Source organism: Lachnellula hyalina (assembly GCF_007821495.1).
Source record: "Lachnellula hyalina strain CBS 185.66 chromosome Unknown contig00072, whole genome shotgun sequence".
Taxonomy (NCBI): Eukaryota; Fungi; Ascomycota; class Leotiomycetes; order Helotiales; family Lachnaceae; genus Lachnellula; species Lachnellula hyalina.
The window spans coordinates 120,195-133,461 of NW_022157186.1; the positions used below are offsets into that span (position 1 = coordinate 120,195).

The 13,267-nt window shown below is 48.1% G+C and overlaps 2 protein-coding genes across 2 annotated transcripts; both read right to left on the reverse strand.

Moving 5' to 3' along the window:
• Positions 1-824: 824 nt before the first annotated feature.
• cgs2 (3',5'-cyclic-nucleotide phosphodiesterase) lies at positions 825-2,628 on the reverse strand (the record flags this gene model as incomplete). Its single annotated transcript, XM_031150405.1, has 2 exons — positions 825-2,243; positions 2,578-2,628. 2 exons carry the CDS (start codon positions 2,626-2,628, stop codon positions 825-827), a joined length of 1,470 nt encoding a protein of 489 aa, XP_031005097.1.
• Positions 2,629-3,213: 585 nt separating this feature from the next.
• Positions 3,214-9,085, reverse strand: LHYA1_G005461 (Uncharacterized protein; the record flags this gene model as incomplete). The annotated part of the gene is made up of 4 exons (XM_031150406.1): positions 3,214-4,054; positions 4,102-8,766; positions 8,858-8,880; positions 9,026-9,085. The coding sequence occupies 4 exons, from the start codon at positions 9,083-9,085 to the stop codon at positions 3,214-3,216; spliced, it is 5,589 nt and encodes a 1,862-aa protein (XP_031005096.1).
• Positions 9,086-13,267: the final 4,182 nt, after the last annotated feature.

A 13,267-nucleotide genomic window follows, 5' to 3' on the forward strand; every position in this document is an offset into this window, starting at 1 on the left:
AAGATATATGCCTATACAACACTTGAGAGGGGGTTTTCTTTTTGATGGGATGAATAAACGCATCTATTGCTTCCGACCTACTTGAACTAGTCATACGACGGACTCTATTACTAGAGCTAATCAAATCAGCAGAGCGAGAGCGTTTCTTCCTACTACGCAAGCTAACTTTTCGAAGGCGTAAAGGAAAGAGCGATCGAGCGATTCTGTGTTCTATGAAAAGGAAGCGTTCAGTGAAAATGTCTCTCGCGCAGCAGTTGCGTGCGTCTCATCCATCCTATTACAGCATGAGAAACGCGCTGCTTTTTAAGATAAGAGCCAAACAGTTTTCCTTTGCTTAGTGCATATATTATCTCTCAGGATTGAGGGAAGCTTACCTATTATCACAGGGCAGTACTACCCTACCGTACTTCTAAACGGCACGATCACTAGGCTACATCTAGACCCACTCTTGTTCCTGATGAAGTAAGTCTATTGCATTATACATCCTTGGTGCTTTCCTTACTTACCACCGCCTCTTGCTCACTCAAGCCCACAACACAGGTAGGTGACTTCACCTCGATTGCGTAGCATGATAGATATATCGCCCCTCTTGGCAATTGTAAGTTCTTACAGTAGCCGCAGAACTCGTGGTGTGGTGTGGTATGGTCAACCTTGATATCAATATCTAAAGCCTACCTATCTAGGTAATCTTTGTTCCCTTTCCCCGACCCAAATATAGACGTACAAACAAGTTCCCCGGCCCCACATGCAATAAACTAACCCTACCTCCATACAACTCCAGCCCCATGCTCAAAAGCACCACCCACAGACTCCAAATTGACCCCCTAAAAGTACAACGCATCTCCAAACTTCGGCACGATAAACTCGCACCCCAGCTGTTCCTCACTCTCCCAATCGAGTAATTCCTGTAAAATGAGATCTCCGATCGCCGGGCCATCATCTAGTTTCTCCTTCGTGTGAATGACCACTACTTTTATACCTCTCAACAGCAGCTCTCCTTGGCCGCGCATTGAATGCTCCTGACTTGCCGCTGCCGCGCCATCACTCTGTTCCTCGATACCATCCGCCTGCGTGACTTCGAACTCGAAGCTCCTGCGGCTGGTGCGTGTCAACGGGCTGACGGGGGAATCTTTGCTGAGGGAAGTTCTGGTTGAGCGTTGACGTAATTCGTTGCGCTCACTAATTCGCTTCCGCTTCTTCTTTTCTTTGGCTCGGCCGTTGTATGAGTGGACCTGAGCTACCAACGACTTCAGCTCCTCGATCAAGTACCTCGGTGCCAGGTGGCCGAAAAGGGTGTCTTCGGATCGGGAATCGTCGTACGAGCATTCGATGAATATGGCGCCAAGCTGTCCGGCTACTACTTTTGGTGCTGCTTCGCTCCATACTTGCTTGTTGCGCGGTGACAGGGAAATGGAATCTGGCTCGACATCTCCAAAAATGAGAACCTCTCGGCCAGAGGCAATATCGCGGATGAAGTATGCTGAGCTATCGTACACGCAGACTCGATCATAAGGGTCAGTTCTCAACACATCTGCCGGTGACAAAATCCTACCGGAGCTTGACCTGGTTGATAGTTCCATCTGAGAGATTGAGGTAGGTCCTAGTCGTGGTGAGCCTTCGGGAAGCCCAGCATTGGAGCCTCGGTGACTATGTTTCTCAATACAGTGACCATGACTGACGCTCCAAGTCTTCACGCTTAGCCCCTCGCATATCTCCATGTATCCTTTACCTTCACCATCACCCATAGCTGGAGAGCCACCTTCAACAAGTCGCATGTAAGTAACTAAACCCGCCCCGTTGTTTTCATCGGACAGATTTGGCCATATAACGTTGTTGAAAATGTGTTCTTTAAACGCATTGATAGTCGACGGCAATCCAGCAAGGCGTTTTGGGCGAGTCCCCGGCAATGACGAAGTATTTATCACAAAGCCAGAGATATGATCCAGATGCGGATGGGTGATCAGATAGGCATCAACTATTGTACGTACAATATACCCGGCATTGGCGGAAGCTGAAAAGTTGGGTAACTTGAGGCCTTTGAAAGGGCCCTCTGTCAATGTATGCGGCAGCTCATCTGCATCATGGGAGGTTTTGGCGGGCAAATGCTTTTCGAGGATCCTGGTAATGGCGGCTAGATGGGTTCCTGCATCAACTGCAAGCAAGGATCCTCTGGACCATTTGGTAGCCGTTGAACGCACCAGGAAAGAGGTTGTATTATCCTCTCTGGGTCCGCCGCCACAACCCTGCAAGCAACAGCGTCAGTTGATGATTGCAAAACAGAGCATATCCCCGAAGAAAGAAGAAGAATGAAATAGAAAAGGTATTTGTTCTGGCGAAGACACACGTGACCATCAGCAAGTGGCAGCAAAAGCTCATGCCACATCGTGAGATCGACAAGGCCGAGAAGGCCTAGGTACGAAGGAACAATGCTATTGCTAGGGACGTTGGCTTGGCTTTGTCCCCAAGGACAAGCAAGTAGACAAAGGCGAAGCGTCCCTCCCATCCATCATCCATCCCGCACGTACCGGTACCAGTATTCAATATAGACAAGCATATCGGCATTGCATTCTTGCTTACCAGAACAATAACCTGCATCTTCGGCTCATCCACTTCCCTAGTCGAGCCCATGTCCGCAGTCTCACTCTCTCACCCGCTCTCTCTCTCTCTCTCTCTCTCTCTCTCTCACAGTACGGGTGGGTCGGTACTCTATTGCAAGCAGGATGCCGCGGTCTGAGATGCGCGTCTCGAGGCTTGAGCGTACGCAGCCTCCCGAAGTGTTGTGTAACGTATACTGGAATGAGACCCCCGCGCAGCTGACCGATAATCTATTTGGCTGGAGATGCGCACGTGACGTTGATTCTTATTTCCGTCTTTTGTCATTCAACCTTACCTAGTAACCTTACCCGCAAGGTCCATCCCAACCTTACCTCCTCCTTTCCCAGAAGGAAGAAAACAAACAACCTCGAAGGAGCTGAAGGAATGTACGTATGCTTATGTGTTCACTTCAATCCCCAATTCTCATTCCACCTTCTTTTTATTGTTATTATGCCGCTTTTGGGAGACGCTACGGTTGCAAAATGCATGACTCAATAGTCACCTCGACGCCAGTGAAATGGATCGAAGCTACAAGTCATTATCGAGTTGAATTATATACATCACGACTCGTCCATTCCATGAATATACTGTTTATCTTCATTTTTCTATCTCGCCGATTTATCGACCAGCCAGGTTCATATGCATTATTGCATCTTGCTTCCAATCATCATTTTCCTCGTCCGCATTGAGAACTCGTAAGCCCCCCGTTGGATGCTGACTAGGCAAGCTCCATAAGTCACCTGCCCTCCCTTCGACTGGCGGTATATCCGATTCAGAGGTTTCCCCTGGTTTGGGCCCAACTCGAGGTGGCCCAGTATCCATCTTTTCGAAGCCAGGAATGGTAAAATCTTCGCCTAGACCAGGGAATTTGCTCGTCTCTGAATTGTAGTTATCACTCGGAAGCTCAAAGCGCTTCCGATTGTCTGTTGGCGTATCGTCGCTTTTCATTGATGCGTGGTTTTCTTCTCTTGGCGACCCCGTGATCGAGTCGTCGTAATTATGGGCTGGCATTTCGCTGATGCCTGTGGGTAGCGGAGCAAAACTATTTTGAGACTGTACTCGCTCACGCTCATATTCGCGTTCTTCCAATATTTGGGGAGCTGGCTCGACGTTCCGTAAGCTGCTTGCAATCGCCGTTCCGTTTCGAAGACTTGCAACGCCACTGCGAGGTTCCATTGTTTCCGTGACGTCTGAAAGGGCAGCATCGGCATCTCTGATTCCAAACTGTGCCATGGTGCGCATCTTACGAGTAACCCAGCTGGCCAGGATCTTTCCTCGCTGCTTTTCGCCAAGCCTCGATCGCGGGAAATCGCCCTTATTGACAAATGCAACAATGTCGACTACGATTTGATGCTCATTAAGAATCGCATTCACAATAACAGGGACGATGGAGGCTAAGTAGGCTTTCCTCCCAACCTCGACCAGGACAACAATAAGCCCACCTGCTTGGAACACAGCACTGTGAAGATATTAGTGACACTCGGAGATTATTCAAAGCTGACTTACGATCCTCCAGGGACAATGTTTCGGTGGCATTTTTCAATAGAATCCTCAATATCCATGGGGAAATGGCTCAACCCATTGATCTCGAACGTCTCGCCAATGTTCCCTAACACGAACAAGACTTGCATATCAACCTGAGCGCCATTGGGGCCAATGGGCCTGCTAACATTATACAGGAAACCAAGGTCTCCAGTACGCACATACTGAACATTTGGGTCACCATCGATCGTTCTGCCATCAAATCTTTCGGAATCGAACAAATCTTTTGAACCGTAAAAGGCTTTGACGCAAGCTTCAGAATCCACCCAGATTTCACCATACTCGCCGTCGTGACATAGACCACGACTTTCTGGGTTTACAATTGCAATCTGAGTAGAGACGGGTACCATACCCGAGTCTTGAACTAGTAGAGATTTGGGATCTGAGTCTGGATCAGAAGAGTAGATCAGTCCTCGTCTTAATGCTTGCCTATCGAGCCAAAGCTCAATTGGTTCGATGCACATGTACGACCGGGATGCAATCATAGGGTTGAGAACGTGGGAATAGATGGTGTTGATAGCTGTGGGATCAAGGCCTGTCGATGCAAAGTGCATACGGACCTTCTGGAATACATCCACACGAGGTCGGCCCTCCGCAGATATCATCATGTTCTTCAGCTCGTGCAACGTGAAGCCCTTTCCTGGCATTATTGCCATCGCATAATCCAGCATTTGAGGCGTTGCATATGTGTCCTTGATCTTATATCTCGATAAAGTCAAGAACAGGGATATTGGATTCTGAGCGAACTCCACTGGTGATACGAGATATGTAGGCGCACCAACAAACACGCCCATGAGACATGTATGAATGAAGCCCAAGCCACTCGTACTTCGGACGCAGCCCAAAACTGGTCTCGAACTTGTCATCTGGCAAGTCTCTTTCTGCACTTTGCACATGCCCATGATCGTATCGTGACCGAGTTGAACGGCTATTCGCCGCTGGTCTGGAGTCCAGTATGTCCATACAATGACTGGATAGCCAGGTGCAACCCAAGATGGCTGCATAGTCAAGCCAAGGTCCCGACATCCATTGTTTTGCTTCGGAGGCTTCGTGGTATTATATACGCTTGGCACTGCAACTTTCAGCACTTGAGCCGACTGCTTTACATGTTGCGACACAATCTTTTGCTTGAGGAGGTGGTCAACTTCTTGGTTTACCAGCACAGCTTTGACTCTATAGTCTCCAACCATATGTAGAAATGCTGGTGCGTCTTCGTTTAAGCGATTCTGGTCTAGCGGGGCCATTGGGATTGCCGTAGCTCCTAAGCAGAAGCAAGCATGCGTGGCGTAGACAAAGTCCTCGGAATGTGTGTACATGAGTATCAAGTGATCTCCGGCACGGATCTTAACTTTGTTTCTCAGATACATAGCCACGGCAGCAACCTTGGTATCAAACTTCTTCCAGGTGATTCCTTTGCCTTCTCTGCCTTTGCCGTCGATAGTGCAATAGGAAAGCTCATCAGCTTGTCGGGCAACTCTCCATTGCAACAAGTCGACAATACTCGTAAAGTTGTTCAGTGGAGTTGACGTGCGATCGTCGATCACAACTTCGCGGCGATCGATACCTGAGTACTGCTTGTCACCAGGAGATAGAAGATCCTCTCGTGTTTGAGACGCAAGTGGTGACCAAATACCACCAATGGGATCCACACCAATAGGAAGGTTCAAAACTGCCCGTTCGACGCCAAATTTGACGTGAACGCAAGGTAAATTCCCAAGGTCAAACTCCCGTCGGCATAACATATTCCCAATCTCCCGGCGCCCATTCTTTAAGACTTTCGGGAGTGTATTCGGAGCCGTGATCATCACGCAATAGACTCTCAGATGATGCTCTTGCATCAAAACTTCCATACAGCGTTCTGATAAGGAGTCGAGCAATGCGGTGTCTAGCTGGCGAGGAGGCCCTCCCGAAGTCGCCGGGGCCGTTGAAGCAGACTGTGACTCTAGAAGCACTATTGGTAGATGTTCGTCATTGACGAAAACGTCGAAAGCGGAGCAGTCATAGATTTTTGGCACGTTCTTCATGATGCTCACAATGATGTGCTGCACAAAGAAGTACCGGTGCTCTGCGACTTCATGACCATGTTCAACCCACTCAACTTTCTGCCTCAACCGATCCTCGTATAAGCCTAGGACAAAGATTTTGCCTTCGATCACCGTCCCTAATAAGCCTGTTCGTAGGAATTCTGGCTCAACCATCATAGGGGTAGGGTCTCCTTGCTCAAATTTGTACGGCCTCGCATGAAAGATCTGTTCTGTGTGTTTTGGCAATGCCCAAAACCCCCCAGAGAGAGACGGGGAGTCAACCCAGATCTCCCCCACAGAATGCGGTGATGCCAACAGACCAGTTTCGGGGTCGACGACAGCTAGGGTGGCGTCAGGAATTGGAAAGCCGAAGGCCCCAACCCGCACTGTCCCGGGTTCGCTACTGGCTTTCTTACGTGCTTCGTCACCGATAGCAACAACAACCACCTCGTTCGTCTTCAATGCCTCACGATCTAGTAAGACTTCGCTTAATTCCGTTCTCACTTGCTGCTCAGTCGGAGCCGTAGTACCGCCTCCGATCAGACTACCGAAAGCTTCGCCAGGAGATTCGTCTTTCTCTTGTTTCTTCTCCTCTATTGAATCGGCGTCACCGTTTATATCAAGCTTGAGAGGGCAACCCATCCTCTCTTCTCCTCCCAGCCAATCGCGCATACTGATAACCATGCCACCATGCTCCGGAAGACAAAGCATGGGTGCTACCAATTCCCGCGCTCTTGGATTTCGCATTGGTCGAAGCCATCTATCGGCAAGTACCTCATGAAATTCGCTATCGACGGTGAGGGTGTCTATCAAACATAACTTGACCTTTTGGAAGTTTGGTTCAATTCCTTTCTTGAAGTTTCGTGTTGTCATGGGATCTTGCTGGTAATTGTACGCAGCTCTCTTCAGACCGGGATAATCTGCTAGCATCAAAGTCGCGTTATGCTTGGTAATGAGGTAAGCGTAGAGACCGGGTGTCTCGACGGCTTTATTCTCCATCCAGACAGTGGTATGACCGCCATAGACTGTTAATAAGACACCCAGAATCATACCAATGCCTTGCCGTGGATCGAGATATGACAGTAGAGTTTCGCCACGGCTATTCCCACCAGCCATGAGCCTACCATTCTTATCCCTTAAGCGTGAGTTGAATGTGTCGCCTCCGGTATTAGATGGCACGGTTGAAATGATGGCGCTTAGGCACGCCATTTGATGCATGATGGTCCGATGGCTCATAACAACACCGCGCAGATCCCCAGTTGGAGCGCGCGAAAACTCAATATATGCAAGATCCGGAACAGTCAGAGGTGGTGCTTCATCCTTCTTCTTGGGATGAAAACTTCCGAATTCATTCGTTTTCCACCATTCTACCCCACGCGGCCAATTGAGCTTTTGTGTGGTGATGTCCCTTTGGAACGCTTTGAGGTTATTATCGGTAGTCAGGGCAAGGTGCGCTTGTGTTGAGGTAAGTATTACATTGAGCTTCGCGTAGTCTTCGAGATCATTTATAGGGACAGCAACTACCCCTGCAATGAAGCAACCGAGCATCGCAATCGCAAAGTCAATGATCTCGGTATCCCGGTATATCAACGCAACTCTGTCGCCGCGATATAAAGAACTTTTGTCTCGAATCACCTGAGCAACCTTTTCGGCTCTACTCGTCAGTTTGTCCCAAGTAATTGAGGCAATTTCTTTTCCCTTGCCATCCAGTATCCAGTAGGCTGACGCTTTCGGGGTAGCTTTACTTCGATGTCTTAGAACTGCGGCAATATTGTCGAATTTAGACATAGGTATATTTGCATCATGTGGATCGTAGACGGCGAATGGGACATCTCGAGGTTCTAACGGCATCTGATATTCCAAAGCCGCGGGAGGGGGGAGATCGCTCGTTGTCAACATCGGTGGTGCCGTAGCCGCTGTGGGAGAAAAAGCATCGCTAGACGAGTACCTGTGTGGTCCCCCGCCATATGAGTCCCGTGCGCCATTGTCATATGCTTGTTGGCCAGCAAAATCAGAGAAATAGCCTTGCTGTGACTCTCCTAGCATTGTTCCGTGCGAATCCATCATTGTTCCAGCCTGGCTTTCATAGGGATCCCCTGTTTGTTCTGTGTACCCAATTTGATGCGCCGGATTGAAGGCATAGTTGGTCGTTCCTGATGCCATCGAGCCCATTGTCATGCTAGGTTCGGCAGACCTATCTCCAGGTGTAGGTAAGAATAGAGAGTCGCGGCCATAGGATGACTGTCTCTGAACGGGGTTTGCATTGTGAATTCCAAGCCGTAATTCTTTGGGCCTTCCACCTTGGGCAAATCCACCTTCTTGGGCCCGATTATTTCCAAAACTACCAAAGTCGCTCGCCATTGTATCTAATCGACCCGAGCTTAATCTGTTTGTCGGCTGGGAGGGTGCGTCTAATCTCTGGTCGTACTGTTCGCTTAAGCCCCTCGAATTCGAGTTGAGGGCAGCCAGTGAGGCGCTGCGAGAGCCATCATTCAGGGGATGTGCAGTATTATCAGGAGAATGTATGCGCAAGCCTTTCAATTCTGCGGTGGCTGCTGATGGGCCAAGGAACTGCGATAGGAGGATGGTCCGTCGTTTTTGGTAACTGTATAATTAACATCAGATGCAGTCGTATATATATGCGTGGAAAGGCACGGTATTATGCCTTAGCATAGTGCATATAGGGAGACCCATACCCTTTCTCTGTGATGTCTCCTTCCTACATGGCGCAAGTCAGCTCAGCTCAGCTCAACTCTAATGGCCAATATCAAAACTTAAGTGCTGCCATATAACGTCACAGTACAGTGTCGCACGCGACAAGACTCGAAGCATTTTATGCCTTGATCGGAAAGGCTGAAACTAACCTCCAGTTCATGTTCGAGCTCCTGCAGTTTCTCCTGCAGTTCTGGGTTGCTCGTTGTCATATTGAGGGTGCGGTTGTAAGCCCGGACTTGCTCGGCCTGTCTGTCCTGTCCCTCCCTCTTATAGTGGCTTAAGGAGGATGGAGGATGTCGCGAACAAAGGGAACCACGGGCATAAGTCCAAGGATTTGCAGATTGAAATGGGTATCAGGATGATCGCCAGAGCGGTGGGCAAAGATCATCATTTGGGCATGATTCTGAAATTGAAGCCAAAGTGCGTATTCTTCTTCTGTTCTGTACAAACAGCCCAGGATTGTGTCGTCTGCTCCAAACCAACCTAAGGTCTGAACATTGAAGATCGTCGTCAGTCACGTGAATGGCTCCTCTTAGGCCAAGTATTTTTGGTTTGGTCATCCCCGCCCCGCTACCTTACTCTACTGTACGGTGGTATTCCGCTTTGCTTTCCTTTGCTCCGCTCTCTACTATAGTCTGTCGTTTTTATATCGAACGGTCTGACTTATGCCTTTCCAACAAACTAACCATACACATGTACAATACCTCAGGTAACCTACCAAATGCGATTGCTAGGCGTGAGATTGTCAATGTTAACGAGCTTCAAAATTTGGCCATGCCTGGGCAGAGCCTTTATGGCAAAAATGCCCCGAGGCACAATACAGGAGGTAGGTAGGTTTGAGGTTGCACTAGAACATACCAGAAGGTCGCTGCGAGCAATGTTATGCCATCCGATGTTTGGGAGCGCACATTCAACGTGTCTGCAAGTTTTATGTTTTGTGGCCTGGTAGGTCCTACAACCTCTCTCGTCTTTCCTACTAGCAAAAACTCGGGATAGAGCTCCACTATTCCTATTCCTATTCCTATTCCTATACCTATTACTGTTACTATTACTATTACATGCTGCCTCTTACAAAGAATCGGGCTGATTTCTCCGTTCTATGAAAGAAAAGACTCTCGTGAGGCACATGTGGGCGTCCTTTGTTAGCTCCCCCAGCGTATTACACTTACATTTGTCAATGTAAGTTGCCTACTTTCACCACTCCTCTCCAACCGTTTCCATGACAGAAAGATGATGAGGAAACCGACATTATCACAGACCTGCTCCGAATCTCCCCGTCGGCGTCTATACTGGTGGTGGCATTTGGATCTCTTGGAGACCTGCTGAGCTGGCCCAATACAAAAGTACGAGTTTCATAAGTTGGAAACTTCGCATGCAAGCTAACACTTGCAAACAGGAACGATTGAGGCGTTTTGGGGGGAAATGTCTCCCTGGGATGTAGATGCTTCTCAGAATCCAGTCTCAAGATTCGGGGAGGGTTGTCGGTTTGAGAAGATTAGGCTACCGCTGTGAGCGGTGGCGGTTCCAGAGCTCCTTTATCAAGAAGCCCTAACGGATTTTCTTCTTTCTTAGCACATTATGGACCCATTATCGAGAAGAGGATGAACCCATCACAAGAACCCTTCAAATGAAGGCTTCTTTATTCTATTTACGAATCTCGAGAGATGGACAATGGCTCATTGTTCCTGCTTTGTTCCCATCGACGACTTCTCTCTGTCAATACTAGGCTCGTTGTTCAAACTCTTTCACATAACAGAAGAGGAACAATAGTACATATTCGATCTTTATCACTTCTCATCCACTGTCAATGGGCCTTTGCTCTTCGCTCTTGCTTTGTTAGACTCGGGGACTCGAACAAAGACTGTTTTACCTATAAGAGCATAACAATTCCTATTGTTAACAGGCATACGTTTCATATCTTATATACCTTCAAACTATCACGACTGGATCGTGACTTTACAACCTTTCAACTTCTAATCTTCACTCATTATATTACTAGCTCAGCAGTGTTACTAGACTCAGTCATTATGATGGATCATTTTGATTTTGAAGAAATCGACATTGTTATGTCCGGTAAGGATCAAAACAGACTTTCGAACAAGGAACAGAACGAATACAACTTTGACGATTTCGGTGCTGATCTTGAACAGCAAAAGGAATACGATGCCTTTACTGAGATCAGTCTCGTCGAACTCAACCACCTCCAGGAACTCCAAAGCAGTCTGTCAAACGATAACTTGTTCACGGATGCACCTGCAAATTCTCAGACACAAAGCAACCCAAACCTTTTTGAGCCATCCCTCAATAATCATATCGGCGCAGCTGATTATTTGGAACATAACCAGCCCATAATGCAATTTCCACAGCACGCTCCTCCGCCTGTTCAACCGCAAATGCAGTCAAACTACGCCAATATGTATCCACAGTCCCTTGCTCCTGGGTATGGTGTACCACCGCAACTAGTTTCTAATCAGGCGAACTGGTCTTTACAGCAGCCCATTGCTCGAGGTGTCTATCGCAATGCTATTCTGAATCGCATGCCGAATGCCGACCGGGCACTTCAAGTTATCGACCAGTCTCTATTTCCACTCCCAGACGTGGTTCGAAGCGCGCTCGAGATTGAAATTTCACGCCAAAAGGACGAAGAGACTGCTCGCCTCCTGCAAGATGCAACGAAACACAAACCATCTGCAGTGGAAGAAAAATCACGTCCTCGGAAGACGGACATCAAGCCTTTGAAAGGAAGCAAAAACAAGCGATCGGCCAACATTCGAAGCATCAACCCAGACGAGTGGTACAAAACTATTCCACAGAAGCCTGCATCTTGGGGCTCAATCAATCCAGAGACTGGGGGGAAGACCTTTCAGTACTCTGCCGAGGGTGAACTGACACCCGGAGTTACCTATACTGTTGAACAGATCCTCGAATATCTCGGACAGCATCATCTTCACACTCGGTTCGGAACGAATGGAGGAGAAATTGACACTCATAAGTCGACGCTCAAGCTCTGGATCCAAAAGGCGCCTGCAGATAGCGCGCACCGATACCCCACGGCAGTTTCTAGTAAATGCCGCTTTGAGGACTGCCCAAAAGACAACAACACGATCACGAAAGGTGAAACTCGAGTTTGCTTTGACGAGATCAAGTCCGATGACTATGAATTCACCCCGAACCCGTTTCACAATGCTGGGTACGTCCATCTCTACTGCCTCGAACACTTCTTGGACTTCCCGGATCTCTGCAAGAAACTCAATGTCTTGCCTGATACTCGCCAGCTTCTCGAGGGAAAGAACCCCATGGCTATCAACAAAGACGAAGCTTCACAGGCGAGGATTGTCAAGGACTTCGTCAAGAAGTCAAAGCCTTGGAATCAGTTCGACGAATCCGGCTTTCGCCCAGCGACGTATTACGACTACACTCTCAACTGTCTGATCGCCCTAGAGCATCTGAATAGCCAGTCCAATGGGGTCCAACAGGTTCGCAAAAGACGAGAGGGTAATAGCCTCGACGTACACTTGGGTAACCTGCATACATATGCTGAGAATGTTAAGATCATGAAAGAGATGAGGATGTCTGCTAGGGATAGTGTTAAAGCTCATGGGGGCGCTTCATCATCCTCATCAAAACGCAAGCGCTTGATTTCTCCCCTGTCTGAAGAGGATAAGCAAGATGTTCTCGATGACGATATCCTGCAGATGGAAGCCCGGCCCATGAAAAAGACCAAACAGTCCTGAGAACATGGTATGTTGTTCCTTTCATCCCAAAGAGCTAAGTTGTCTTTCCTTTTTTCTATCAAGTCTTATAGTACTGCATTTTAGCGTTGCATACAAGTAAGTATATTGAGCTGGTCTCAATTGCAATAATTAATATCATATTAAACCAACACCGTATATTTATTCGCTCGAAATTGGTGATTTACGTGACTATGTGACTCAGATCGAATTCCATTCTTCATCGTCACTGAAACCCAATATTCCAAATTGGTTCTCAAACCCCAAACCCAATCTCCTCCCATCCCTATACTCATACTCCAACAACCCATTTCTATCCCTCGGGTCTGGATATGAAAAAGATCGGACACCGCAAATGACTTATTCTTAACACTGAAGACTTCTGGTCCTACCACTCATCAAAAACAGCAACATCTAAGTGCCCTGTAATAGAAGGGCCGTGTAGAAGCCGATCAGCAGCTGTGTTCAAATGCGGCTGGTGCGCACAGGTTTTCTGGCCCGTTTGGAAGCGGAGGATGCTTTCATCCACTGCAGTAATTTTGGGAGTCAGCGTTGTCTTACGAACAAAGTTCTCGAAGTTTTCAACGACCGACATCTCATGGGAGAATTGAACCCTCCCAACCCCTCCCCACAAAAGTTGGTTCGAGTAAGCGACATATG